We start from the raw sequence: 27844 nt of genomic DNA, 5'->3' as shown, positions 1-27844 counted from the left end.
ACTATGAGATCTGAAAGTCAAACAAATAAGTTAAGACAGAATGGACAGAAAGCAACATGTGAGGGAAACACTTTACTTTTGGTAACGTTTCGTACAGTGTACTTCTGAGGAAGTACTCTGTACGAAACGTTACCAAAAGTAAAGTGTTTCCCTCACATGGTGTTTCCGTCCAATCTGAAAGTCAACTGAGGACTGCGCAGTTAAGCCCCACACACGCTCAGTTCTCAAACACCCACAGTTGACAGTTAAAACTTTTAACTTTTCTATTTCCTTCAGTCGAACTGCGCAGTTCTGTTGAACTGAGACTGATGGTCCCACACACGTCAGTTAAAACTGTCAGTTATAACTGAACAGTCCAAACTGACAGTTTTAACTGCACGTGTGTGGCCGGCCTAAGATTTATTATTTAATATTTGAGTATTTTTTTAGGATATTTATTTATCTTTTAGTTTTTTTTCACATTTAAATCTGAAAACTCCTGGGATATTTGCTTCATATTTATACAAAACGACTGAGGTAGCGTCAGGTCTTCCTTATTTATCAGCTATTATCTGCTTCGTTTCACACTATTATAAAACATTCAAGCCGATCCTGTTACAAAATGGAGCCTCTTAACTAAGCTTTCATATCCTCTGTTCAGACATATCCGCCATCGCCTGGTTTAAAGTTTGATGAAGGTCTAAGTGAGGCAAAGGAATGAGACAGGCGAGAGTAGCGGGCAGGGAATGGGACGCGGTGTATACAAACCAAGCCAGTTGAACTTCATCCACGGTCGGCCCACCTGTAGAGGACTGGAGGACGCGGAAAGTATGGAGGAATATTTCAATGTTATCAACGCCCTGAAGAACAGCAAGAGACTCAGGCATTGGGACAAGCCTCCTGAAGACTATGGCCCTAATAACCCTGAGGTCAGTACTAGGGTATTAATTGTAAGACTGACTGATGACCCGCACTCTTCTCAGGTTCATTCTGATATTCTCATATTATTCGGATGATATTTAGGTTACAGTGGCGTTTTTAATCCCATGTTTAGGTTAGTTTAGATCTAGATGATGATAATTTAGTTTTATTTCATTGCTGATCTCTTCATTGTATAGATCGATTTGAAGTTTGACATTTTTGCCCGTAAATAAATTGTCCACAAATGCTGCTTCATTCCACTTCGTTTTTTTTTTTTTTTTTTTTTTTGGGAGGGAATGATTGAATATCTTAATCTGCTAATTTGGAAGGCTTCCCAACATAAAAGGCCAAAAATCCCGCATTCTACTGTCGTGTCAGCCCAAGTTAACCTTAAACTTCTAGGTATTCAATACCAAGCTGGGAAATGCAACATGATTGGCCTGGCAGAACTATGAGTAAATTTTTACTCTTGCACCAGTCTCTCTGGTAGTTTTCGGCTTGTTTTGAATTAATCTGCTTGTTGTTTTTCTTGCAAATCATTAGTTTTTATTTATTTTTATCCCCTCTTGACCCACCATCAGAGACTAATGTTTTGTGGTAAAAAAAAAAAAAAAGCAGATTAATACAAAACTGACTGAAATCTACCAGAAAAAATAGTTTTGTTCTCATAAATAAGTAACACAGCAGTAACACTCACAATGTTCTCCACAAGAGGACTGGCTGCCACTTGCCTGTGGCCATCAGCCGGCTGTCTCCACCACCACCACCTAACCCAGCCTAGTGAAACTAATCTAACCTAACCAAACTAACCTTTTCTTACCTACCTAACCTAACCAAACTAAACTAACCTAACCTAACTAAACTAACCTAACCTAACCTAACCTAACTAAAATAACCTAACCTAACCAAACTAACCTAGCCTAACTAAACTAACTTAACCTAACCAAACTAATCTAACCTAACCAAATTAGCCTAACATAATCAAACCTAACTGGTAAGGCAAAGAAATTAATACAAAGTCATTATCTCATTTATCTTCGTAAAATCTGGCAGTGCACTAGAAATAATCAAGGTGACACCCACTGCCAACTGCTTGGTTCTCAAAAAAACAGATAAATCTTTAAAAATTGCTATCAGCATTATATATAATTTGTGGTGGGTATATATGGTGTTTAAATTACTCAGAATGAGAAGCTCTATCAGATGAGAAGGATAAGAAAAAGCCATGTTAAGACTGGTGTAAGAATAAAAGAATACCTAATATTCCACTGTGCTTAATATCTACATTTATCTCATTTCTGATCCCATATTAGGATCAAACATGAATAATGATAAAACAAAGAAAGAAATTGATGTAACTTTATTTACCCTAATTTTTATATTGTTGCGGCACCCACTACTTACACCTCCGCCCACACCTGACCAGCTGTTGGTAACACTTACCCAGGCAGGCAGCAACTCACACAGAGGAGTAGCCAGCATAGCACTCACTCTGTCACCAGGCGCTGTGATGCAGGCAGAAACAATTCACAGGGATTGGCATAGTAGTGGAGTGTGAGGCAAGGAGGACATGCAAAGACTATATGCCCAACACAGGCATATATCTCCTCACAAGAGAGCAGGGCACATTTATCTCATGTCACATAGGACACTACAGGTGCAAAATACTCACACCAGGTAGAGCACTGAGTCTTAACTGCAGCACTCACTCTTGCTGGTTAGAGTCACTTCGGCATCCACACACGTGCAGAGCACATGCAGTCACTCGGACATCCCCTCGCATGAGGCAAACCTGGGAGCGTAAGCACAAGACACATCTCTGAGCATAACACAGAGGCAGTGGCTGAGCATGGCAAAGTCCCTCTTAGCTGCACTTCCCAGCAACTAGTACTCTACACAGTCACAGGATGTCTTCTTGTGGTTCTTCCTCAGGTACACAGCAGACACCTCCTAGAGGCTCCACACAGGTTGCTCACAGAGATTCCTCTAGCACCAGGGAGATTCCACAGCCAGCTATGACAATTTCCTTCCACAGTTTTCCTCCAGGCCAGCAGTTCCTCTGGTCTCCACAGCACCTTGCACAGGCCACCACATCCTGATATCAAAACTCTGGTCACCACGTGTGCATCCATCCTTGCCTGAGGTCTGCTCACCAGGGCATCCAGCAGCCACCTCAAGACCTGCAGGCACCAGACTTGTCTTGCCACTGCTGCTACCTCTGCTGCCCTGGTCCATGCTTGCATTCCTCTATGTCTGTCTGCTGACTGCGCAGCGTCCTTCCTCTCTCGTGCCTCAGCACCCACTGGCTATCTCCATCACTTCCTTGCCGTCTCTCTCTCCTGCCTGCGAAGTATAGGACCCAGAAGTCTGATGCTTTCCCCCACCTCGCTTGCTACATGTGGCCTGAGAAGGAGAGGCCAGTAGTTGCAACCCTATGTCTCACAGTAGCATCCTGTCTAGCAACATTCCCCTACCATAACAATATTTTACCTTTCTTTACAATGTGTACATACAGTGGCCACAAAAAAAAAGTATACATCACTGAATTTTGGATAGTAAAACTATAGAATACAAAATGAGGCTGTTTTATTTACAATTTTATCTTACAATTAGTATTTAGACATATTCTCCTTGGACTTCAGAACACTCTGGATCCTCTTGGACATGGAAGCAGCAAGGGTGGAGAAATAGGAGGCATTGAAGTAGATCCATATCTTTTTCAGCTCCTCCGTCTGGTTCTTGATGCTGCTGGGGCACGAATTCTCCAGCTTGGTCTTCATTACATGCCAGGCGTTTTCGATGGGGTTGAGGTCTAGGGAGTTGCCTGGCCAGTATATTGGGAGTTGCCTGGCCGAATATTGTTTTTCACCATGATCTCCTTGACAGCCTTGAACTTATGTGCTGGTGCTAAGTCATGCATAAAATATTCTGCTTCATGAATACTCCAAAATGTCAGCATGGGCTACTTCAAGACTTCAGTATAATTAGTTGCCTTCATCATCATGTTCTTAGGAAGAAAGTAGAGTCCAGCCCTTATGACCAGTGAATGCCCCCCACACTGTCTGGGTGTTTGACCGTTTTGACAATGTAGCGAGGGTCATAACAGGACTCGTTACTGGACCTCCTCACGACCTTGGAGCCACCCCTGACCAGCTGGAACATGCTTTCATTGCAGAACATTACTTTCTGCCAGTCTGCCAATGTCCACTCCTTGTATTTCTGGCACAAATCCAGACGTCACTTCTTGATAGCCTCTGTCAGAAGCTGCTTCTTGGCAGCGTGGCATGCTGGCAATTTTAAGTCCTCCTGAAGATGGTGTTGAATAGTTCGCACCAAGACGTTCTGCAGGAGGTTGGGGGTGTTTCTCTTTCAGGCTGATGGCTGTAATTGAAGGGTCTTCCTTCACCTCTCTTGCCAGGACCTTGTCTGTGCATGGAGACGTATTCCTCAGTGCCCCAGAGCCTGGTTTTCTGGTTGGTATTGCACTGGGAGGGAGGTTCTCTGCTGTGGTTTTTAGCTTGTAAATGGTTCTCTTTGTCACCTTTAATTCTGCTGCTACACGTATGACAGACCACCCTTCGCCTAGGAGAATGAGGGCCTGGGTTTTATCTTGAAGAGACCGCTATGCATAGCCCATGATAATGAATGTGAGCATCTGGTAGCACATTGAAGTTGGTGCGCAAGTAGAAAATGGGGGCGCTCAGGAGCAGCATAACAAGAAACCTCTCTGTAGAAGCACTGGAGGCACCCTGAGGCCTGGTGTGGTATGGAACAATGAATGGAGGCAGACTCTAGCCAACCAACATCATCACTAGCTCTGCCCACTCTGCTGGTGGTGGGAACGCAAATAAACACTAAAAAGATATTCGCATGTGTACTTTTTTATTGCGGTGAAAATGTATACTTTTTTTTGTGGCAACTGTATTGGCATCCGATAAGATCATGAGTGATATACAACTTTGTCAATGAATCTAACTCAAGGAATACACTTAGGCTTTGCTGGTAGAGCTTGAAGAATACGTACCTTGGAAATAGGATGCAGTGTCAACATTGTATTGTGATGCTAATATTGGTTACTGCATGGGTGACACACAGCTCTGACAGGATTATGAACTTGAGCCATATAGAAAATGCTGTCTGAAACTAATAATACTGATGAATGTGTAAATAGGGATGATAGATAAAAAGGACAACCATGCATAGACCTTCTGGTTACTTTCAGCTTCCCTTATGTTCCAATGCTCATATGTAGTTGACCACAATTGACTCATATCCATGTTGGACCACTGCCAACTGCTGATTTGGACTGTTAGCTGTACCATCCCTATCACTGCCTCATCCAGATTTATGAATATTGGGATTTTAAATTATAGGATCAGTCAGATTTTTGACGATCCAACTCAGACTCCAAGTTTATTTCAACAAAGAAATTATGTTAAATCAGTATTACCACAAATTTCTCGCTTTAGGTAATTTCCTGAGACTCCTCACAGAAGTTAATCTCTTTCACAAAAATGGAAAACTAGCTTAGTACTACACCAAGTAATTTACATTAGAATTCATCCTGTAGAAGAGTCAAAGTCAGAGATATTTTTACTGACACCATTTCCAACACTGACTGGCCAAAAGTATCCTTGATTCTGACTACACACCCCAGCAGGAGACATCACACTTGGAGGAGATAGAGATGAAGCCAGTAACCCCTGTCTTTTTAAACACTTTGCTCTCTCGCCACGACTATTTTCAAAGGCCACAGAGATAATTAGCCGGGTTCTCAAGTGTTCCTTCAGTAAATAATGTAGAAATCTTGCTAACCTGCCTCTGCAACCATAAAAAACACATGTAACTTCAAGTAGAGCTTTTTAAATGCAGTGAAGGGGCAGCACAGAAGTGTTTCAGAGTATGGTTTTAAGACATGGGATGAATAGCAATTAGAATATTCTCTATGACAGTTAGGGAACTATGTGAGTCATGAGACCACAGTTGCAGGACATGGAGATGAAGTAAGGAAGGCACAAAGTGGCTCAGGGCACAGCAAAAGGAGACAGCCAACCTGAAACATTAATTTCTTTTGTGGTATGATTGCTGTAATAATTTAAAGAGACATTTTATTTCAGGACTCGGACTATAACAGGAACGGACTGAAGGATATTGGAGACTTCAGCAAAATAGATTTTTCAGGCCAGTCTTCCTTTACAACTGAAGTAGAAACAGAGGAAGAGTGCCAAGAGGAAAACAAAGATGAGGTGCCAACAGATACTCAACATGGGTAAAGATTACTATTACTTCATCTTCTGTATTATAAGATCAGATATAGATTATGTGTCAGATAGGGATTTTTTCACAAGTGAAGAAGCTTCATCAGTCTAATAATTTCATTGTGCCTATCTCATAACAGCTCAGGGGATGTTATATTATAATAATGGCTGCCGCTTTTAACAAGTCATACAGCTTCATGTCAATTCTGACAGTAACCACTCACAACACAGCAACAGCAGAACAACAGTAAAGAGATCATCAACAACTACAAAACACTGGGAGGGACTTAAGCCATCCAACCGCATGAGGGAAAATAAGGATGTTAAAGGAATTATGATAATAAGACCATGGTAGCAACCTTGTCTCCTCATTCATTGATGCATTTCCTTCCTTTTCTGGCTGCTTTTCAATTTAGAGGAAGATTGCATCAGCAAATCAAATGCCATGATGATGAGGCTGCTGCCATGTTGTGAGCATTGTTACTCCCACTCTGAGCAGGAAACAGTGTAGTCAAGTGATCATAATGACCTTTCAGCTAAGTCTTTTTTGACATTTCTTTCTAAGTAGACCTACTTTAATTCATGTTCAGAGTGCATGGTGTTGTGTTTGCTATCAGATGAAGTGTGGGGATTATTTCCTTAATCAGAAAACTACTTACATTGGTTGATGAAAATTCTAAGTACAATATTTCCTTGTACTACATTTATTCTTTAAATTTTGTTTATCTTAAATCTCATGACTGCTATTCTTTATATTATATATACATACATACATATACCCAAAAAGTGAAGTACCTAAGACAAGGCAGGCACACAACTTTCAGTCATTCACACCACTCTCTTTGCTTAGCCCCATGTACCACAGTGGAGAAGAGAAAGTACTCCTGCCCTCACTTTATAGAGATTAACCATACAGGTTGGATACTTTATATCATATCCATCATAAAAATCACATCTTTGATTCTTCTTTATTTCACATTCATCAGAAATCTCACAATTGTAATTCTTCTTTGCATCATACTCATTTCAAACCCTTTTTATTTTCCTTTGTTTTCCAGCTCTTGTAGTGCAGAAGGACCAAGTGAGTGTGTGCAGCAGTACCTACCCATCTCTCTTGACATCGCCTGCAAGGCATATGAACAATACAAACTTAACTTACTGCTGGAAAAAATGTCCCTGGAGAAATCATATAAAGAAGCAATTCAAGTAGGTATCTGTTCAGTGAAGTTAACAGCATCACCATTACCATTGCTTGCACTGATATCTTCCTGAATAGCAAAAAATGGGAAAATGGATTTGTTTGGATCTTAAGGTGATTCATGTGTTTTCCGGTTTACCAATTGATTTAGTTTTGATTACTGAAATTAATGTATAGAAGTTGCACTTAAAGCTACTTTTTGCTCATCACTGTTTGATCAAGGATCTTGCAAATGTAAAATCAGATTTGGAATTGACCAAATGTGAGAGCTTGTTCCAGATTTTAATTCTAAATTTGTCTGATATCTCTCTCTGACTGTTCATATATATCATTTGCAAAAAATATCACATGTGTAGAAGTTGACACCTTGTTTCAGCCCTCCTTTCTCTGCCAGGAGATTTTGCCTTAGTGTATTGATAGATGGGCAGTTTCCTTTGTTGACACCTTTATATTTTCTTTTCAATGGTGTGTACAGTGTTCAGCATTTCAGTTTTCATCAGTTGAAATTTAAAGTATTAATGGTATCATATATATATATATATATACCTGTACTGTATGTTAAATTTACTTTTCTATTTCACAGAAAAAGACAAAACAAAAACAAGAAGCATATTTGCATGACCTGAACTCAATCTATGCACAACATGAGAAGGAAGTGGAGGAATACCATCTCACTCAGCAAGAAAGGATAAAGAATGAAGAGAATGTGTTGAGGCAACAGGAGGAGGAAGCACAGACAGCAGTGCAGCATTGCAAGTATGTCCCCATCATTGCCTGTGATGTTTTCCTCAGGACTAGAGGAAGAGATTCCTCAGCTTATAGGGATATTATGTATTAGTTGTTTACTGGGATGTTTATATTTTATTGCCTTCATCGTTTTGCTAACTTAGGATACTACCACTACAATCCCCATTTATCATAAAAGGTAACTAATAGAGGGGACTGGGCACTTTCTCCTCTGTATTCTCTGTATTTCTCCTCTCCTAAATAAGGCAAGACCATCCACCTCATGACATGCAGGGACATTACTGTAAATTGCTTCTCCCTGTATTGCAATGTTGTGGCATTCATGGAAGTTACCTTATTTCCATTATTAATTTCACAGTTCTAAGTTAATTGCTGTAAATTTAAGAGCATTCTCCTTATCCATCCTTCCTCTTTAGTCTCTCGCAATCCCATAGTGTCTTGGTCATGTGGTTTTCTCTGGTGACATGATGAACTAGAGTAAGTTTCCTCCTGTGGCAGACCTTTGTTCAGAATGCTGCTTAATATACACACAGCAGGTGGCCATTCCTCCCTGTACTCGTCATTGCTAACCATATTTCACTACGTTTTCACATTGACCACCAAATTTATAGTTCACATGGCCTGCCTTATATTTTCTCATGTCAGGAGCAAATTGATATTGAGCACAGAAAGTCTCACTTGGAATCGAATACAAAAGAAAATATATCACTTGTCCTACCATCATGACAGTCATGGAGACACTGAGTGAGAGTGTAGTAGTTGTATGAAGGCCTAGGAGACATGTGGACTAAAAATCACCATGCAAAATTCAAGATGATAGCAGAAAATAGCTAACTGGAAAAACTCATCACCTGCCTGTTTTCTTGCAGCCAGAAAAACCCATCACCCACCCTGATTACATCACGTATATCTTTTTTGCACATAGTTATTGTGTTTATTCCTATATTATATTTACTGAATCCCTAAAGCTTATCACATCCCACAGAAGAGAATACACAAGCCAAGTCTCCAGACAGTCATCCCAGCTGCTGGAGGCAATGGAATCTGCACAACGCCAGGAAGCTGAACAAGCAAATTTATTGCAGTCCCTCATTGCTCAGCTGCAGATGTTACACACAGATTTTGTCACTAAGCGGAATGTCATGTATCAGCTTCTCAGGTGAATCTGGATGCTTCTTTGTTCAATACCTCCAAGGAAATAATTATTGAAACAGTTGATATTGTTGGATTTGGAAGCTGTATGTTTATAGTAGGAAGGTCAGACTGTATATGCACTGTGTAGTTACATGTTGATAAGTTTACATGGCTACCCACCTTTAGAAAGAATGTTGTTCTGATATACGAGTATAAATGGATAGAGCCTGTCTGTGCACTAACAAATAGAATTCAGATAGTTGTGCTTATCAGTAATGACTATCTTCTATGATTCATGCTTACTATTATAATTGTATTTTTGTTTATTTATTTATTTATTCTATTTATTTATTTTTATTTTTATTTTGTTTCTTAATTTGTTCTTTATTTTTTTTATTTATTTATTTTTTATTTTATTTATTTTTTTTTTTCAGGGAACTTGAAGGCAGTGAAATTGATAGAAATACAGAAGCTCGCTTTAACAATACAAGGACTCAAGTGGAAGACATTATTAATAGCTTCCGTCAGAAACCACTATCAAGAGTACAAATAGATAAAGTTTATAAGGCACTCCAGCAAGAACTTACAACTGTGGGATCCATCATTCAAAAGCTTGGTGAGCTAATGTTTTCATCTGTGGAGTGCTTGATTGATAGTAACATTATATGGCAGTATAGGAGTTTGCTGTAAATGTGAGTGTTTATTCATGGTCAGAATTGAAGCAATATACAGCTTTCTTTCTCTGCATTTAAAGTTTTCCCTCAATCCCAATTCCTTTGGCTTACTTAGAATCTGTCTGCTGTCATGTTCTGTAGGGAGATTGTTTATAGACCACAGGATTTAAGACAGGAGAAACACTAAACAAAGTGAAAGTGGGTGCATCAGGTTTTTCTGTTTGTAGAGAAGTTGGTTCTCAGTGATAGATGATCTGAATAAACTCAATAACTGGATTGTTAGTGCTGAATCAAAAAGTAGTTTAGATGACGTCATCGATGGGGATGATGGGTATGTAGGTACGTTTTATACAGACTACTTTTTGTAGGCCTGTTGGCTTCTTGGAGTTTCACAGATGTTCATATGTAGCAAGAGTTAAGGATGAATGGGGGCTAAATGGTTGAGTGTTTTTAACATATAAAGTTAAGGAAGTGTTTCCTAGTGTGTGACTAAATTCATACCATCTTTTTGCAGAATCAAGAAAAGTAGAGAAGGCAAACCAAGAAGCTGAGCGGATTCAACAAGAGAATGAGGCGAAGGCAAAGGCTGCCGAGCTGGAGATGAAGAGGCAGCAGCAGGCTCAGAGAGAGCAAGAGCGTATTGAAAGTGAGCAGAAGCAGGAAGAAAAGTATGAAGCGGCCCTTGAAGCTGACAAAAGAGATAAGTACGTAAGAAAATAGCTTCACTTGTTCAAACTTGCATAACCAAAGGACTGATGATTTGATGAGAGAAAAAAAAATTTAATGGTGTTAATTCTGCTCTTAGACATTCTTCAGATCCAGCTCTTACAATTATCAGTCCTATTTACCTGCTCATTTCCATCCTTCTGTTACAATATTCTAATTTATGTCAGAATTGATTTTCTTTACAGTCACACTATATCTTTCTTTTATAGCAAATGCAGGTATATATGAAGGAGCTGTCACTCTCAAATGCTTTACATGTGCTCCACTTAATACTTTCATTGTGATATGCAACAATTCACAGGAGGAGGCAGTAGACACCTGCCGAAATAATAATTACTCCCAGTGAGGTCTAAAGCACTGTTCAGGGGGTGCTGTGAACTTATCATTAAACCCAGCTGTAACCTCATTGAACATTTTTGTGTCTCACAACACAAGAGGGCAGTCACAGCCTGCCCTCTAAAGACAACTCTCTTCCTCCACACAAAACCTAATAACACACACACCCTTCACTCAAAAATTTCAAAATCATCATGGCGACTCCTACACCAGTCTCGGAGTCCCCATCTGGGGAGGGCACCATAAATGTCCCCAGGTCGGATTGTCTTTCTGTCGACGACCTTAAGTGTCTTGACACCCCCCCTCTATTTCTTCTTCATTAACTTCTGCAACATTTGCAGTCTAAGATCTAATTTTCCATCTGTAGAACACCACCTCTCTTCTTCTAAACCCCATCTTCTTTTCCTCACTGAAACTCAGGTGTCTGAGGCAACTGACAGTAGCCCTTTTTCTGTTCCCTCCTACTTTCTCTATCCTCATTTTTTATCCAAAGCTGGATGTTGCGTTTCTGTGCGTAATGACTTAACATGCTCTCGTGCCCACACTCTTGGGGACTTCAATGTTTACCACCAGCTTTGGCTTTCCTCTCCCTTCACTGACCATCCTGGTGAACTAGCCTTCAACTTTGCTATCCTCCACGACTTAGAGCAATTGGTGCAACACCCTACTCATATTCACTGTCTTGGAGATACGCCCAACATTCTTGACCTTTTCCTGACCTCTAATCCTTCTGCGTATGCTGTCATCCTCTATTCTCCGTTGGGCTCCTCCGACCACAATCTCATATCTGTATCTTGTCCTATCGGCCCAATCCCTCCCCAGGATCCCCCTAAGTGAAGGTGCCTCTGGCGTTTTGCCTCTGCTAGTTGGGGGGACCTGAGGAGGTATTTTGCTGATTTTCCTTGGAATGACTATTGCTTCCGTGTCAAAGACCCGTCTTTGTGTGCTGAGCGCATAACAGAGGTGATAATGTCTGGCATGGAGGTGTACATTCCTCACTCTTTTTTTTGACCTAAACCTTCCAAACCTTGCTTTAACACAGCTTGTTCTCGTGCTATACATGATAGAGAGGTGGTCCACAAAAAGTATTTAAGCTTTCCATCACCAGAATCTCATGCACTTTATATTTCTGCCCGGAACCATGCCAAGTCTGTTCTCCAACTAGCCAAAAACTCCTTCATTAACAGAAAGTATCAAAATCTTTCAAGATCTAACTCCCCTCAAGACTTCTGGCATCTAGCCAAAAATATCTCCAATAACTTTGCTTCTTCTTTCCCTCCTTTATTTCAACCAGATGACACCACTGCTATCACATCTATTTCTAAAGCTGAACTCTTTGGTCAAACCTTTGCTAAAAACTTTACCTTGGACGATTCTGGGCTTGTTCCTCCCTCTCCTCCACCCTCTGACTACTTCATGCTACCTATTAAAATTGTTCGCAATGATGTTTTCCATGCCCTCGCTGGCCTAAACCCTTGGAACATTTATGGACCTGGTGGGGTCCCTCCAATTATTCTCCGAAACTGTGGCTCCGTGCTTGCACCTTTCAGCTCTTCCCTTCTTGCTGGAAGTTTGCCTACATTCAGCCTGTTCCTAAAAAGGGTGACCGTTCTAATCCCTCAAACTACCATCCTATTGCTTTAATTTCCTGCCTATCTAAAGTTTTTGAATCTATCCTCAACAGGAAGATTCTTAAACATCTATCACTTCACAACCTACTATCTGATTGCCAGTATGGGTTCCGTCAAGGCCGCTCTACTGGTGATCTTCTGGCTTTCCTTACTGAATCATGGTCATCCTCTTTTAAAGATTTTGGTGAAACTTTTGCTGTTGCCTTGGATATATCAAAAAAGCTTTTGATAGTCTGGCACAAAGCTTTGATTTCCAAACTACCCCTCCTACGGTTTCTATCCTTCTCTCTGTAACTTCATCTCAAGTTTCCTTTCTGACTGTTCTATTGCTGCTGTGGTAGACGGTCACTGTTCTCCTAAATCTATTAACAGTGGTGTTTCTCAGGGTTCTGTCCTGTCACCCACTCTCGTATTATTCATTAATGATCTTCTAAACCAAATTTCTTGTCCTATCCACTCCTATGCTAATGATACCACCCTGCACTTTTCCATGTCTTTTCATAGATGTCCAACCCTTCAGGAGGTAAACATTTCACACAGGGAAGCCACAGAACACTTGACTTCTGATCTTTCTAAAATTTCTGATTGGGGCAGAGCAAACTTGATATTGTTCAATGCCTCAAAAACTCAATTCCTCCATCTATCAACTCGACACAACCTTCCCAGCTGCTAACTCTGTACAAGGGCCTTATCTGTCCATGTATGGAGTATGCTTCACATGTCTGGGAGGGTTCCACTCATACTGCTCTTCTAGACAGGGTGGAATCAAAAGCTTTTCATCTCATCAACTCCTCTCCTCTAACTGACTGTCTTCAGCCTCTCTCACTGCCGCAATGTTGCATCTCTAGCTGTCTTCTACCACTATTTTCATGCTAACTGTATGCCTCCCCTCCTCCCGCGGCCTCGCTGCACAAGACTTTCTTCTTTCTCTCACCCCTATTCTGTCCACCTCTCTAACGCAAGATTTAACCAGTATTCTCAATCATTCATCCCTTTCTCTGGTAAACTCTGGAACTCCCTGCCTGCTTCTGTATTTCCACCTTCCTATGACTTGAATTCCTTCAAGAGGGAGGTTTCAAGATACTTATTCATCAATTTTTGACTACTGCTTTGACACTTTTATGGGACTGGCATTTCAGTGGGCTTTTTTTTTTTTTTTTTTTTTTTTTTTTTTTTTTTTTTTTTTTTTTTTTTGCCCTTGGCCAGTGTCCTTCCTACATAAAAAAAAAAAAACTAAAAGCAATGTATGAAATTTTTGTAAACACTTAGAAGAAAGAGAGGGATGAAAAAATAGATTTTGCACTTTCTAGCCAGTGTAATATGTTTGGAGGTGGCTGTGGGAAAAGAAATGTGCCAGAGGGGTTATTGATTAGGGGCAAATGTACCAAATAGCAGTTAAAGGCTAAAATCACTGTTAAGTTTAGGATGTCTTGTGAAGGCCATACATGGCTGGTTTAGCTACTTTGTGACTATGTAAATGGCTGAATTTTTTTACTTGTTTTCCAGATTAATGAATTTCAAGCAGATTATGTTTTTTTTTTTTTTAGAAATTATTATTATTATTATTATTATTATTATTTTACTTCATTTTATTTTTTCCACATTGATGGATTTCAAACAGAAGGCGAATCATATCTTACAATCCATTGCTGACGTTTTGTTTTCCAGACTGACGGATTTCAAACAAAGTAAATCACACTTTATAATCTATTGCTGATATTTTGTTGTTTTTCAGATTGGAGGATTTCAAACAGAAAGTGGATTACTTTTTAGAAGCTTCTGAGAAGTTGTCCAAGGACCAGCTGTGGGAGCTGCGGCGCAAAGCAACCATGGCCAATCAAATCAACAAGGACAACCATTCCATCAACAGAGACAAGCTACAGAAGCTGCTTGCCGAAATGAGGGAAAGGAAAGCTGAGCCAGACGTACTCGCCAGCTTCAAGAATTCAGTGATGAGTAATATCGTGAAGCAAGTAGCGATACAGGATGCACTTGGAGCCTCAGCTTACTCCTGGCTGCTAGTGGAGCTTGTCACCTTCCATCCAGATTTGTGGGATCTTTTCTTATATTATCTCTTCAAGCTTTGCCCCCCTCTCATGCCAGGAAGCCAGATGTGCAGAGAAGGCCAGATAAATATAGAAAAGCTTGATCAGTATTATAGTCAGATTGGAAAGTACTCCACAATGTATGGCTTTGTGTTGACAAGAATAAGCAAAAAACAGGGATCACCAATCCGGGCAGCAGCTATTGGATGGGAGGTGCTGGCCAATGTTCTGTCCCAGCCACCACTGTCTGGCATCACTGGAGAGGTGCTGTTAAGGTTCATACAGTCTTTTGGCTTCACACTGCAGGAGACATACAGGAAACAGTTTGTCAAATTGATGGAATTCATTGTTAAATGTTACCTGCCTAAAATCAGGGAATGTACTGAAGAAGGTGGCCAGAATTGTCTCATTTTGTTTGAAAATTTCCTAGCAGAGTACAAACCTAACAAGCTGACACAGAATCAAATGATAATGAAGTATATGTAAATATAGATCTCAATTTTTTTGTATTGTTGACAATTTTCAAGTCTTCCAGGCCCTTACATCTTATTATAAGTTAATCTGAAACTATTGTCTTTTATGAGTAAAGCATTTTGCTGTACATATGCAGTATTTTTCTCCCATAACATGTTTATTCAAGTATTTTATTTAAATTTTGGTGCACGAGAAATCACATGATACAGGTTTTCTGGATTTGGTTTGTGAAGACACCAGTTTTGAGCTTGAGAAATAAGTAGAGAGCAGTTGGTAAAATATTAATGTGGAAATTCACAATGGTATCTACGTACACATATCTATGTCCTCGAGTAAAAGTCTTTACAAACGTATTGAGAAAATCATAGAACATTCATAAATAACATTTAATAAAATCTGGTATTTAAGATAGCACATTATTCAAAGCTCGGCGAAAAGATAATGCAAATATATCAAAGAACCATTTCATATTCTTTGCTTTATACATATGTTCATTTGTGATCAGGAAACTGCCGCACACAAATACAACAATTTGCATGTTTTGTTGGGTCGTTATACATGAAATGGAATTCAGCATTTGAGATGCCCGAATCATAAAGAAAGTATTTCATTAGGTATTTTCACCATGCAGGTGTACCACATATTTAATCGAGAAACCATTAAACAATCAGACAAGAATTAACACCTCATTGTAAGATTTAGACCACAATTCTGAAACGCTCTGCTCTCTCCCCACAACTATTTTTCAAGGCCACAGATCATTAACCGAATTGTCAAGATGTAGAAAGTTTGTTAATCTGTCACTATAACCATGAAAACACCTTTAAAAACCCGTGTAGCTTCAACTAGTGCCTTTTGACAGTAATGGAGATGCGGCGTAGAATTGTTTCGGAATATGCATGCTGTGCGTACAGTACATGCGAAATTCTCAGACCGTTCTACGCACCAACTGATCGACAAAACATGTTACAGCTTCCCTTGTGGTATGTTCATGAACTATATATTGATATTAAACTCGTTTTGTTAACTACCATTAGAACAAAATCGGTCGTTACAGGAAGCCGGGGAGTGAGGGAGGAGGAGGGAGGAGAAGAGTAGTGGCAGGAGGCATGGAAGCCCGTGCATCATTCCCTCTAAGGCCTGAGTGAAGGTAAGGTGTGTTCTGTTTTGGTGCAGTTTGTTTTTCATATGCAATACGAGTTGAAGGTTAGTGATGTGAAAGCGTGTATTTTATGCATTCGTGTGGTGAGACTTTATAGTTAAATATCTAGATAGCTTAAGTAATCTAATAGGTTTCTTGGTGTGTTTAATTAGCGGTTTACAGACTGTTCCAGTGCACGGTAATTGTTTAGGTGTTTTGGTATACCCAACCGGTAACAGTCCATGGTTGAAGAACTTTCTCAGGTCTTTGGTGTGAAAAAGTGATGGCCAGGTTTGAAGTGAGTAGTGACGCGATTTGTGTCAGCAAGTAACACTGTTGTCCGAAGGGAACTAGGGAGGATGTAAGGCCGGGACTACACTATATAGCTGTTGCATGTCACTGTAACTAGTCTTTTGACAGTAGTGGAGGTGCAGCTAGGAGGCATTTCAAAGTATCGTTGATAGTTGTTGCGTGAAAGTCGTCTCTCCACGCAGGTGTACTTCAAATATAGCGGGTGAACCATAGCTCGGCAGCTCGCACGGCCTTGGGTATTAAATATTTTAACAGGTTAAATTCTTGGGGGCATTAACATCCTAGTTATGTGAGCAGTTTGATAGTTATCTAATTATTAGTTAACAATTACTTGTAAACGGTAGCTACTTAGTTGACTATGTAATTGTGGTGATAAAGCTCTCATTTGTCTACTTCGCTCATTTACTTAGTCGTAGTGGATGGTACTGTGGTGTTCAAGGAGAGACAGAGAAAAGAAAAAAAAAAGCTGGAGTGTATGTTGCGGTGTTCAGAGGAGGTTCCATGATTATTATCCGTCAATAACGGTAACAATCAGCTAGCCATGCAACAGGTTGGAAATTATGCTGGTGAGGGCGAAGATCAGACGCGAAAGGTTTTAGATATCCCTCGGCTTGTGGCAGTGGACGGTGAATGATTACACCGTACAAGTGATGTCAACAAAACTAGTGTATGGCGAACAAATTGATCTGTTCGAGCTCCACTAAAGATAAAACTGGCTATGTGGTGTCTTTTAATTTTTTTTTTTTTTTTTTGTTTTGTTTACTATGAGCTACTGTACGCTTGTTATTCTGTATATTTAGTGCTATTGACCCTTTTCTCGAGCAAGTTTTAATTTGTTCCCGTGTTCATACTTTCATAAACGGCTGTTTTTGTTTTGTCCATGGTAATTAATGTTCCCGTTCTGGGAGTGGCTCTTCTCCTTAAACCAGCCACTGTAATAGACTTTTTTCTTTCCGAATATTTCTTAACGACTTTTTTCCTCTTGATTTTGCTAATATTTCTTAACTCCTTGCAAGGCTATTTCAAGAGGCCTTATCTTTTAAAAATGACGCGGTTTATCCTACTTTCTCAACGTTTTCAGTTACTTCACCTCTTTCCTTATTTACTACTAACCAGTGTGAGGTCACTCTTCTTGTTGTGCAGCCACTTCCAAACACTGTACAAGCTAGGAACGGCAGTCTATTCATTTTTAGAAACTGCAGTCTATTCAGTTTAATACCATTCTTTCTTGTAGATGCTTATATAGATTCAATGTATTGCTTCTAGCGTTGTGAATTGTTGCATTTGCAGTGAGGTTTATTTATTTATTTTTTTCTAACAAGTTAACATATCTTGCAGGTGAGACGCTTATATAGATTCAATGTATTGTTTCTAGCGTTGTGAACTGTTACATTTGCAGTGAGGTTTATTTTTTTTTCTTACAAGTTAACGTATCTTGCAGGAGAGACGTCTCGGTTGTGGCTATCGCCTCCCCACCGTGTGAATGTTAGATGTTGCTCACCTCGCGGGACTTATGGAATATCAAAGTTAAGGGCGCACGATTCTCCTTCAGGTACGTTCTTAGAATTGGCCATATAAGATGCGAGTTTGCATTGCGAGTTTGCATTAATATTAAATGAACCATTTTAATAGATTTTTTAAAACTCTAGTAGACGTTAGTCTGCCAGTTGTCATCAGACAGCTATTTCACTACACTTTTTAATAGATATGGAGCCAGAACCTTTTATGATCACTAGTTATGAAATATTCTCCCACTGCTCGTCAGGACAAGAAAGGACAAATTCACATGCATGCTGCTTTATTTTGGATTCAATAGTATTTACATTATGCACCAGTAAAAAAAAAACCTGGCTCTTTTGCTACAGATGTGGTCTCTAGTGGAAGGACAACCCCCACCAGCCTGTCCTGCCAGCCACTGCTAGTGGATTTCGATCCTGCCAACCACTGCATCCTTCAGCGAGTGGAGGGAGAAGACGTCCTGATTTCCTACATTTCTCTGTTCTCCTTCCCATTTCCCCCTCCCCCCTTAAGTGTGTTAAGACTCGATGTGAGCAAGCTGTGATGCTGGTACATGAGCTGCAATTGTTTAAGTCCTAGACTCCACAACTCAATATATATTTATGGTTTATTCATTTTATTTTATTTTTTTATAAATTTTGTTCTCCCAAATGCGTGTTGTGTTTCTCCGGAGAGTCTTCGGAGTATTATTTATTTGTAAAACCTGTATTGCTGCTACCAAATGCGTGCAGTGTATCTCCGGAGAGTCTTCGGAGTATTGTATAAAAACACTTATTGCTACTACAAAGTAAGGTGGTATTATTATTATTACTTGGTTTGACATAGCTCAGTTGAAATTCCGAAATCCTGGACTTCTCAGTAAGCTGCCTCGGTTGCCTTTTTATGCTGGCTAATTCAGGAATGGCAAGCCCTTCTGCTAGCCCCTCAGCAGCTGCTGCTGCTACAGGTGTTGGCCTACAGGTGTTGGCTCGAGATCACGCCTGAACAGAAGGCCACGCAAGATCAACTCCTGTAACCAAATCTGAAAACTTACTTGCCATTCTCACAGCCTCACTATACATTACTAAAAGTAGCCTCTTACAGCCTCAAACGAGCTCTGCAAAGCTCTCTCTACACAGTATTGGTCATTCGTCACTACAGACACTATACACAGTATTCGTCATTAGTCACCACGTTAGTAGTATTCGTCTCGTCTCTACAGTCATTTAGATTTTCACCCCAGCTATTCTCATCCCCATCCCCCCACACACCAGCCACCCCTGCCATTCCCATCCTCCACACACAACTTCTCATCCCCCACAAAATCCTCTTTTCTCTTTCTGAACTCCCTTTTCTCGTTCTCAACTCCTCTCCATTTGCTTCCTGCTTCCACTTTCATATTCCACAGATACACCATTCCACAGATAATACACCTTTCTTGCTATTTCACGTTCATTCCACACTTCCATCATTCATTCTTTCAAGTCTAATCTTGTACCTAAGAATCGCTTTTGTAAGTCTTTCCCTAAAGAAGCTCCATCCCATATCAATATCCCCTCTCAAAGCTGCTACTGCTGTGTACCTACGTGCATTCAGTGCCATCCTACTAGCTACTCTAATCTACCCTACTTCTAATTTATCTAATTTATCAAATTTCACTTTCGTTCCATGCAATCAATCGTATCTACTATATATATACCATACATTTATACTCGGCACAGCCATGCTCTTCCACACTTCCCAACACGTCATACACTCACGTCATACACTCACTTTCATCATACTCTTTCATCTCTCCTCTCATCATCTCTCTCTAAGTACTTGTATTCTTGTGCCCATTTCATTTAACCTCGCCAATTCTCCATACCAGATTACTTTCATCCTCTGTCTGACCTATTCAAAATCATTACATTTTCTCACTGCTAAACCTTCATCCTCTGTCTGACCTATTCAAAATCATTACATTTTCTCACTGCTAAACTGCTAGACCTATTCAAAATCATTACATTTTCTCACTGCTAAACTGCTAAACCTAACTCAAAAGATTCTTCCATACCCAGCAAACCTTGGAGCTCATCTGGTGATTCACTCACAACTAAACTCATAACTTCTACATCTGAATAAAAAAATAAAAATTCCCCACACTTATTCCTGCATTCATTCTTCTCATTCTAGCTGCTAACTCCTCTGTATACAAGCTGGAATGGGCTGGTGATAATATACATCCTTACCTAACTCCTGCCTCACTCTTCACCCAATATACATCCTTACCTAACTCCTGCCTCACTCTTCACCCAGTCTGTTTCTATATCCCCTAATCTGTCTACTTCTCTTGTCTACATGCTACGTACTATGTTGGCTATCTTTGCATTCAACCCAATCTTTTCTAAGACTCTGCTTAGCACTTCCCTATTCGCCTACCATAAGCTTTCTCTATATCCAGGAAACCTTGCTTAGCACTTCCCTATTCGCCCTACCATAAGCTTTCTCTATATCCAGGAAACCTAAGTACAATTTCCCTCCATACCTCTTTTTCTAATCTCAATCATTTAATTGACCACAAACATATTATCTACAGCCCTCCTGTCCACACGGAACCCATTTTGTTCCTCACCAAGCACTGCATTCCAGCTCTCTCAATCCATTTACACAATCTCTCCTTCAACACTGCACTGAACACTTTACTCACTGTGTTCACTAACGCAATTAGCCTATAATTCAACTCATTCTTACTTATTCTCCCTTATGCAGCAGTCACTCTGCATTCATTCCACATTCAAGGCACTCTCTTCTCCTCCCACACCTCAATCATCCTGTCAATCACAACTTCCTCTTTATTTTTATACATCTCGTAGGGTATCTCATCTGGCCTTGCTGCCTTCCCATTCTTCTGCCTTTTCACACTTTTTCCTCCTCCTCCCTGCTGATTCTCTCATCCAATTCACCTGTATACCTGAGCAGTTTCTGTTTTGACTCTGCAGCTCCTCCGTCCCAGTTTCTGGTTTGACATCCTTTGCTGCTCCTCCGTCCCACCACCTGAGCAGTTTCTGATTTGACATCTTTTGCTGCTGCTCCGTCCCTCCACCTGCAATGTTAAAAAAAAAAGAAAAAAAAAGGGTAGTTATTATCCCCAGTAATTATGTGATGTGCCGGCACCACAAAGAAAATTGTGGCACCGATAAGTACGGCGAGTGGTTGCCTTGCTGGAATGAGGAAAGGAGGTGAAAATATAGCAAACCAGTCACCATATTACCTTTCCAGGGGTGACTACAGGGAAGCGGACTACCTCAAGAAACCATGGCTGGAAATCATACTGGAATATTAATTATCTTCCTTTTATTCCACATCTTTTCTCCCTAACAGTGTCATCCATTGTCATTAGCTGGGAGGTGGTGGAAAACCTTAAGTAGAGTATCAAGTGCTCACTGCATTTTTATCAAGTGCTCACTGCATTTTCATTTCCAGTCTTGTATGAAATGTTTACGTTACTAAGGAATAAAACGAAACAAATCCTCTCTAGAAGTCTTACTATGCAGAACCAGTGCTGTGCATCCTGCTTTCGTTCTACTCTTTTTTTACTTGGCTGCCGTCTTTACTGATTTTGTTCTTAAGTGAGGTGAAGGAGACACTGCTACCTAGATGAGTTACACGCAAGACAGCAGATGAGCTGTTTAACGAAAGTGTTCCATTGACAAAGATCCTTAGTTCTGCTCGTTAGTGTTGCAGACTTCCTGTATACAGTGTGACCAAATATTGTTATGCAATAATATCCAACTGTAAAAGAAAGTTTGTTTACCTATCACGGTCATCTTTTGAAGTGCGCGCGCACGCACGCACGCGCACGCGCACACACACACACACACACACGCAGGAAAACAGAATTTCTAACCTTGTTTTCCCACTGGGTTGCAATCACAATTCATTGCTTACATGTTGTACCTCTCTGCTGCTGAGTGAAAAGGCGCTGTGGCATGAGGGATGACAAACCCAATTCATTTCCACCCAGCCTGGGATTCGAATCCAGGATCTCTCATTGGTGAGCTGAGTAGTAAACCCTACACCATTAAGCACTTCTCATTAACTTGTGGGTAGATTTCAGTTATTTTTCTCTTCAAAGTATTGAATTTTAGGCACATTCCTGAAGCTGACCGATTTTCAAAATTCTTATTTGTTTATTTATTATTACTTTTTTTATTTATTTACATATTATTATTTTTTTTTAGGAAATACCGTCTTAATTTGAAAAAAGGATCATCTGCCATGTATATACGTATGTAGTCAGTACCTCGAATCCAGTGGACCAAACTAAGGTTATCCAGCAATCCCCTAAAAATGCCCGACATACGCAGTACCTATAGCAAGCCAAGAAGCTCGCGTAGATCAGCAGAATCATCCACAACACCGACTCCTCTCACTTACCGATGCTCCTTCGCAGGCAGTGGTTGCGTTCCTGTCACTGAAGCCCTTCAGGAAGCTGGGAGGTAGACTGGAAGCTGTCGGCGACGCCAAAATACCTGCCTTCACTAGTGCTTCACACACTATGGTGTTCGAGACAAAACTGAAGCCGTGTTCGACTCGTGGACCTCCTATGATAAACAGAAGAACGAGTTGCGCCGCCCACCCCGCTTTCCTCCCAAAATAATACAGGGAAACATTATCAGCTGTTCAGTAACTGGTGAATTTGAGACTTACTGTACTAATGTAAGAAGGACTGAAGGTGTTTTACATGGAAGGGTAGAAGGAGAGTTAAGTTTTGCTACTGGAATAAGAGCAAGGCAGGCAGGGATGTTTGATGTCGTCATGGTTTACAAAATACCTTAAGGAGTGGTTGTAGGAGGAGGATGAAAGCTACTGGAGTGGGAAATACTGGACACACACACAGAGAGAGAGAGAGAGAGAGAGAGAGAGAGAGAGAGAGAGTTTAGCCAAGCATCTCTTAAAACTACATTACATCTTCAGTTTCCAGTCTGTTTCCGTCCATCTGTTAGTGTTTGTTTATCTGCGGAAGGAAAGCGTTGCTTGGAGACGGTGCGCAATACGCACTTTGTAAACGCAGTCTTTGTAAACAAGACTGGATGTGGACGTCTCTATTCAGACGTAACGTGCTCTACGCCAGTGCATACATTTTTCTAGCCATACATATACATAATAAACAGGCCATTATCATTCATTTTTCATGTAAGAGGGACACTGGCTCAGGAAAACAAAACTAAAATATAAAAAAAAGTCCACTGATGTGCCACTCCGTAAAGAAAAGCCAAAAGGATTATCCAAATGTGGAAGGATAAGCGTCTTGAAACTTCTCTCTTGAAAAAGTTCGTCACAGGAAATGATAAAACCGGAATTGTTTAATTTTTTTATTGGTTTCATCCATCAATTTCTTCACAGGTATCAACTGACAACAAAAACTAGCCTGAGGTGGCTTATAAAACATATTAGTAATTGAAAACTTGGTGACTGACTTGGAGTCGTGTACAGGACACAACCCAACCGGCAGGTTAGTAGCTGTCCTTGTCTTGGTTATCAGCTTTCATATGGTAACTGTTGCTATACCTGGTCCATGTAACAGAGTCCACATACCAATAACAGTCTTTCGCCTCATACAACCACAGAATCAGCATGGCAACTGTTAACGTGCTGGTGACCCCAGAGCAGCCACCACCTGCCTTCCTGCCAGCCCTGCAATGGGGTGGCGGCCAGATACCTTGACAGAGGATTACAAAAATATATCATAAAGGATTGCGGGGCTGGCAGGATGGGACACATGAGTTTCTAAGCTATAAAGAGACAATCTAATGCCACACTGACAGAAGTACAGACAGACTCCAGGAAATTGTCTTTTTTTATTTAATTTTTTTTGGGGGGTTTATATTGAACAAGGAAGAAAAAAATGGAGTTCTCTGGAGTGAGACACTGAGATGCCCCTATCATGCTGGTGAGAATGTGTGAACGGACTCTTGGTTCAGTGCCACACCGCTGTCACTGTTGATAAGGCTTTCTTATTTCTCTTTAAACTGTATTACACAACTTGCACACACTACAGTCAAAGCCAACGGCAGCATCTCATTAACATGTGGGTCCTTACAAGGTGGGTTTGGCATGCCCAAAGATGAGTGACCAAGAGAGGAGAGAGGATTTGAAAGGCGCCTCGAACTGTACCCAAGTATTATCTCAAATTATGAACAAATAATAATAACACCCTTGAAACAATTCACTAATTTCTACTTATATACTGTTTAAAAAGCTAGAATGTAATTTTATGATTAAGACTGAGTGAAATTTGGTATATATGTAAAAATAATCAGTCAGGAAATCAACTTGTCTACGAAAGGTGAGGCTTAGGGAGCAGATGAAGGTCGAATGGTTTGTTATAGGGAGCCAGTGTGTGGGGAGGGCGAGGACAGGGGTGCAGGAAGAGGATCGGGTGTGCGGGCTTGTCTGTGTGATGTTAGGAAGGAGTGTACAGCCAGAGCAAACAACATGGAGAACACAGTGACTGGCATGCTACCTTATCCTAATTTTATACACACACACGCACAAGCACACAAAATAAAAGTTTCATAAATCCAATCGCAAGTATTCATTTGATTCAAGTTTTATCTTTATACATAATTCATAAAATATTACTTTTTTTTCGGCCAAGACCTACCACCACCATTTCTAGCAATAATATGTTGCTGTTGTTTTTTCTAATATATTTAACTAACTCGATTCCCTACACAGACTACATAAATTTACTTCAACTAGGATAATATTTTGGAAAGCATCTGAAACTGTACATAAGAATGGCATCTAAAGCGACTAGGCGGAAATTGTTACATTTCTACCAACACGCTGAACAACCACACGGCAAATATGCAGAGAACACTTCAACAGCAAGTAACTCAGTTGCTCTTCCTCGCACACACACAACGGTTTTGGTTCATCCAGGTAAAAGGATGTAAAGAAATTATTGGCCAACACTGACATCTGCGTTTCTGCCTTTCCCATAATGCCACACTCCCTGTTACCCAAGCTTGTATTCACACGAAATACATTGAAAAATGACACTCCACAGCAGTAAGACTTGACAGTAAACTGGGATGAACTACACTATGGTTCGCAACACAAGTCGAAGCACCATGTTGGCTCGAAGCATTTAACAACCACTTAACGTATCTGATACAAACGTATGAACACACACAGCAACCCAACAGGCAAATGTATTTTAGGCGCGGGTGATGATCATGTATTGCTTAGGTCCATGAAAATTTCTTTGTGATAGCGAGCACAGAACCTGAACCTGGCAGTGCGCGGCGCCCCATCACCACCACATTAGTGAATGCGAGCCACGGAGGCTCTTTTCCTGACTAGGCACTGAGGAATCAGACTGAGACCCAGACATCAGTGTCCACCAAAACACACACATTCCACACTACTACTTTATATCAATATCTGGAAGAAAAATATGTATCGGAAACTTTACGAAAACAAAACTCGAACAAATGAAACGCCGCAGCTGTGATGAGAAGCTTTAGTAAGCAGATGATCGTCTAAGTAGTGTACTATGTACTGCACTCAGAGTGACACAAGCAGACTGGAATTTATCATGTCTGTAGGTGTATGGTCTTGCATCAGCGACTCCAAAAGGTAGAATACAGGTAACCCTAGATCCCATAAAGGTAATTATTAATAAGGCCTAAAACTCTCGGCTACGACCCGAGTAATTAAATCTTGGCATCTGGGACTGAACGTGGCGGCCCGTGTCTAACGCACACGTGTCGCGTCACTTAGTATTATTTACAGTATTGTTAAAGCCTCACTCACCCAAAGAAATGGCAAGACGCACCATCAGCCTGCTAACCTTCCACCCAGGGACAGCGGCCCGCAGCACAGCACCGCGCGCCGCCCCGCGGACCGCCTCGCTAATACTGGCACCACGCACCCGAAAATATTTCAGATATGTAAACCATAAAATCTTATAATCTTCAAAAAATCTAACATTATGTATTTTCAACACGAACTTTATTTTAGAAATTAGTCAGTACCGGAATGAAACAAACTGGGACACCAAATATTGGCTACTGCCTCATGAGTGGAACAGTTACCGCCATTCCCAATACACACGTGTCCCAGGCAATTTGTGTCAAACTTCAGGACGTGAATATTTGGCTTATTCTAACCATAACTAGATTCTATATATAGAAATCCAAGTCTCAACAGTTGCTAAGTCACTGAGTGAGCTGTGCCGCGCCTCACTGGACACTGCGAGGCGCTCTCCACCACCTCTGGTGTGCGCGGTGTGTGGAGGTTAGCGGCTCGCTACACTCGCGGCATTAGTGGACATCAGTGGCGATCGTGCTTATGAAAAATGCGTTAAAAGAGAGGGTGTTGAATACAACGCCTCCTCAGAGTGTGGAGGAGTGGTGCGGTGTGTGAGCCTGACAGCTGAGGGACGCTTTCCTCCTCGCCTCAAGTCTCAGAACAAACAAAATATTCACCTCAAGTTTGGGACACTTTTACTGATTATATATATATATATATATATATATATATATATATATATATATATATATATATATATATATATATATATATATATATATATATATATATCAGCTTTTCCGGAGAACGTAAATCAGGTCATCCTAACAGTAAACCTTCAACATGCAACAACAGTTCGCAGTATCTCATTATATATATATATATATATATATATATATATATATATATATATATATATATATATATATATATATATATATATATATATATATATATATATATATATATATATATATATATATATATATATATATATATATATACAGACAGACTCGTATGAAATAAAAACTTCAACAATATGATATGATAATTCATGGTTTTCAGAGAAAGTGAAAGAGAATATCATTATCATTAATTTGAAAGTTACGATTCCTAATCACGGTGACGACCACGATCCTCCTGCGCGGCGGTCGTAGCGGGAAGTGCGTGGCTGCCGATGCCAAAAACGGCTCCACGACAATTTACCGACAGTATTCCTTGTTGCATGAGAACACTCTGGACTTGAGCCGTCATGAGGGTGAGGAAGGAGGCGTGCGGGGAAGGCGTAAACGTGTGGTGGTGACGCCGCGGGCGGTACTGTTGAGGTGACCGCCCGCACCTCTCTTGTGCTCCGTCAGGATGTGCTTCATGCAGGGCAGGGACAGGGGCAAGAGGGGGAGGAGGAGGAGGAGGAGGAGGAGGAGGAGGAGGAGGAGGAGGAGGAGGAGGAGGAGGAGATGGGCAGAGTTCAAGTCTTTGGGTGCACCATACTAATTTTTGGCAACCCTTTACGATCCAACTTTTGTATAAAACGCTTTTTTTTTTAACAAATTCTCAATAAAAAAAATTGCAACAACTGACTTACACTAATAGAAATCATTCTCTTAAGAAATGTGTGTGTGTGTGTGTGTGTGTGTGTGTGTGTGTGTGTGTGTGTGTGTGTGTGTGTGTGTGTGTGTGTGTGTGTGTGTGTGTGTGTGTGTGTGTGTGTGTTGAAAAAATAACGTGCACAATATTTTTTTTTTTTGTTTGATTTCCTAGAATTTGAAAGCAAGTGTTCTTAATTATATAATTCAATAACCACCTATTTAGGGTGCCCGTCACTATGGATTTTAATAACCCGCCAACGTGTGTGTGTGTGTGTGTGTGTGTGTGTGTGTGTGTGTGTGTGTGTGTGTGTGTGTGTGTGTGTGTGTGTGTGAAGAAAATGGGATAGGATGGGTTTTGTTGGGCAGGATGAGAGAGAGA

The 27844-nt window shown here is 40.5% G+C and overlaps 2 protein-coding genes and 1 long non-coding RNA gene across 10 annotated transcripts in view; 1 reads left to right on the top strand and 2 right to left on the bottom strand.

Annotated features, from left to right (window-relative positions):
- The first annotated feature begins 577 nt into the window (after positions 1–577).
- Positions 578–15250, top strand: LOC135091952 (mRNA export factor Gle1-like). The gene is made up of 8 exons (XM_063990017.1): positions 578–908; positions 6018–6169; positions 7217–7364; positions 7940–8112; positions 9089–9262; positions 9672–9853; positions 10426–10615; positions 14340–15250. The coding sequence occupies exons 1-8, from the start codon at positions 726–728 to the stop codon at positions 15133–15135; spliced, it is 1998 nt and encodes a 665-aa protein (XP_063846087.1). The 5' UTR covers positions 578–725; the 3' UTR covers positions 15136–15250.
- Positions 15251–18595: 3345 nt separating this feature from the next.
- LOC135091946 (uncharacterized) lies at positions 18596–22809 on the bottom strand. 2 transcript variants are annotated; one of them, XR_010262713.1, is made up of 3 exons: positions 22493–22808; positions 20345–21158; positions 18596–20304 (listed from the first exon to the last, which is right to left on the bottom strand). It is a non-coding gene; the product is annotated as an uncharacterized LOC135091946 (long non-coding RNA). The 2 variants fall into 2 exon arrangements; XR_010262711.1 differs by having other exon boundaries at positions 18596–21158; positions 22493–22809.
- A 607-nt stretch (positions 22810–23416) lies between these two features.
- Positions 23417–27844, bottom strand: part of LOC135091897 (leucine-rich repeats and immunoglobulin-like domains protein 1) — a 149415-nt gene continuing 144987 nt past the window's right edge. For all 7 annotated transcript variants that reach the window (XM_063989989.1, XM_063989995.1, XM_063989960.1 and 4 more), the window contains one exon: positions 23417–27844. This exon is cut by the window's right edge and continues 1361 nt beyond it. The gene's annotated coding sequence lies outside the window, so the exon portion shown is untranslated.

The sequence above is a fragment of the Scylla paramamosain genome, chromosome 3 (genome assembly GCF_035594125.1).
Source record: "Scylla paramamosain isolate STU-SP2022 chromosome 3, ASM3559412v1, whole genome shotgun sequence".
NCBI classification, from domain to species: domain Eukaryota; kingdom Metazoa; phylum Arthropoda; class Malacostraca; order Decapoda; family Portunidae; genus Scylla; species Scylla paramamosain.
Note: the sequence above shows the minus strand (reverse complement) of the source record. Positions and strands in the feature narration are given on the sequence as shown.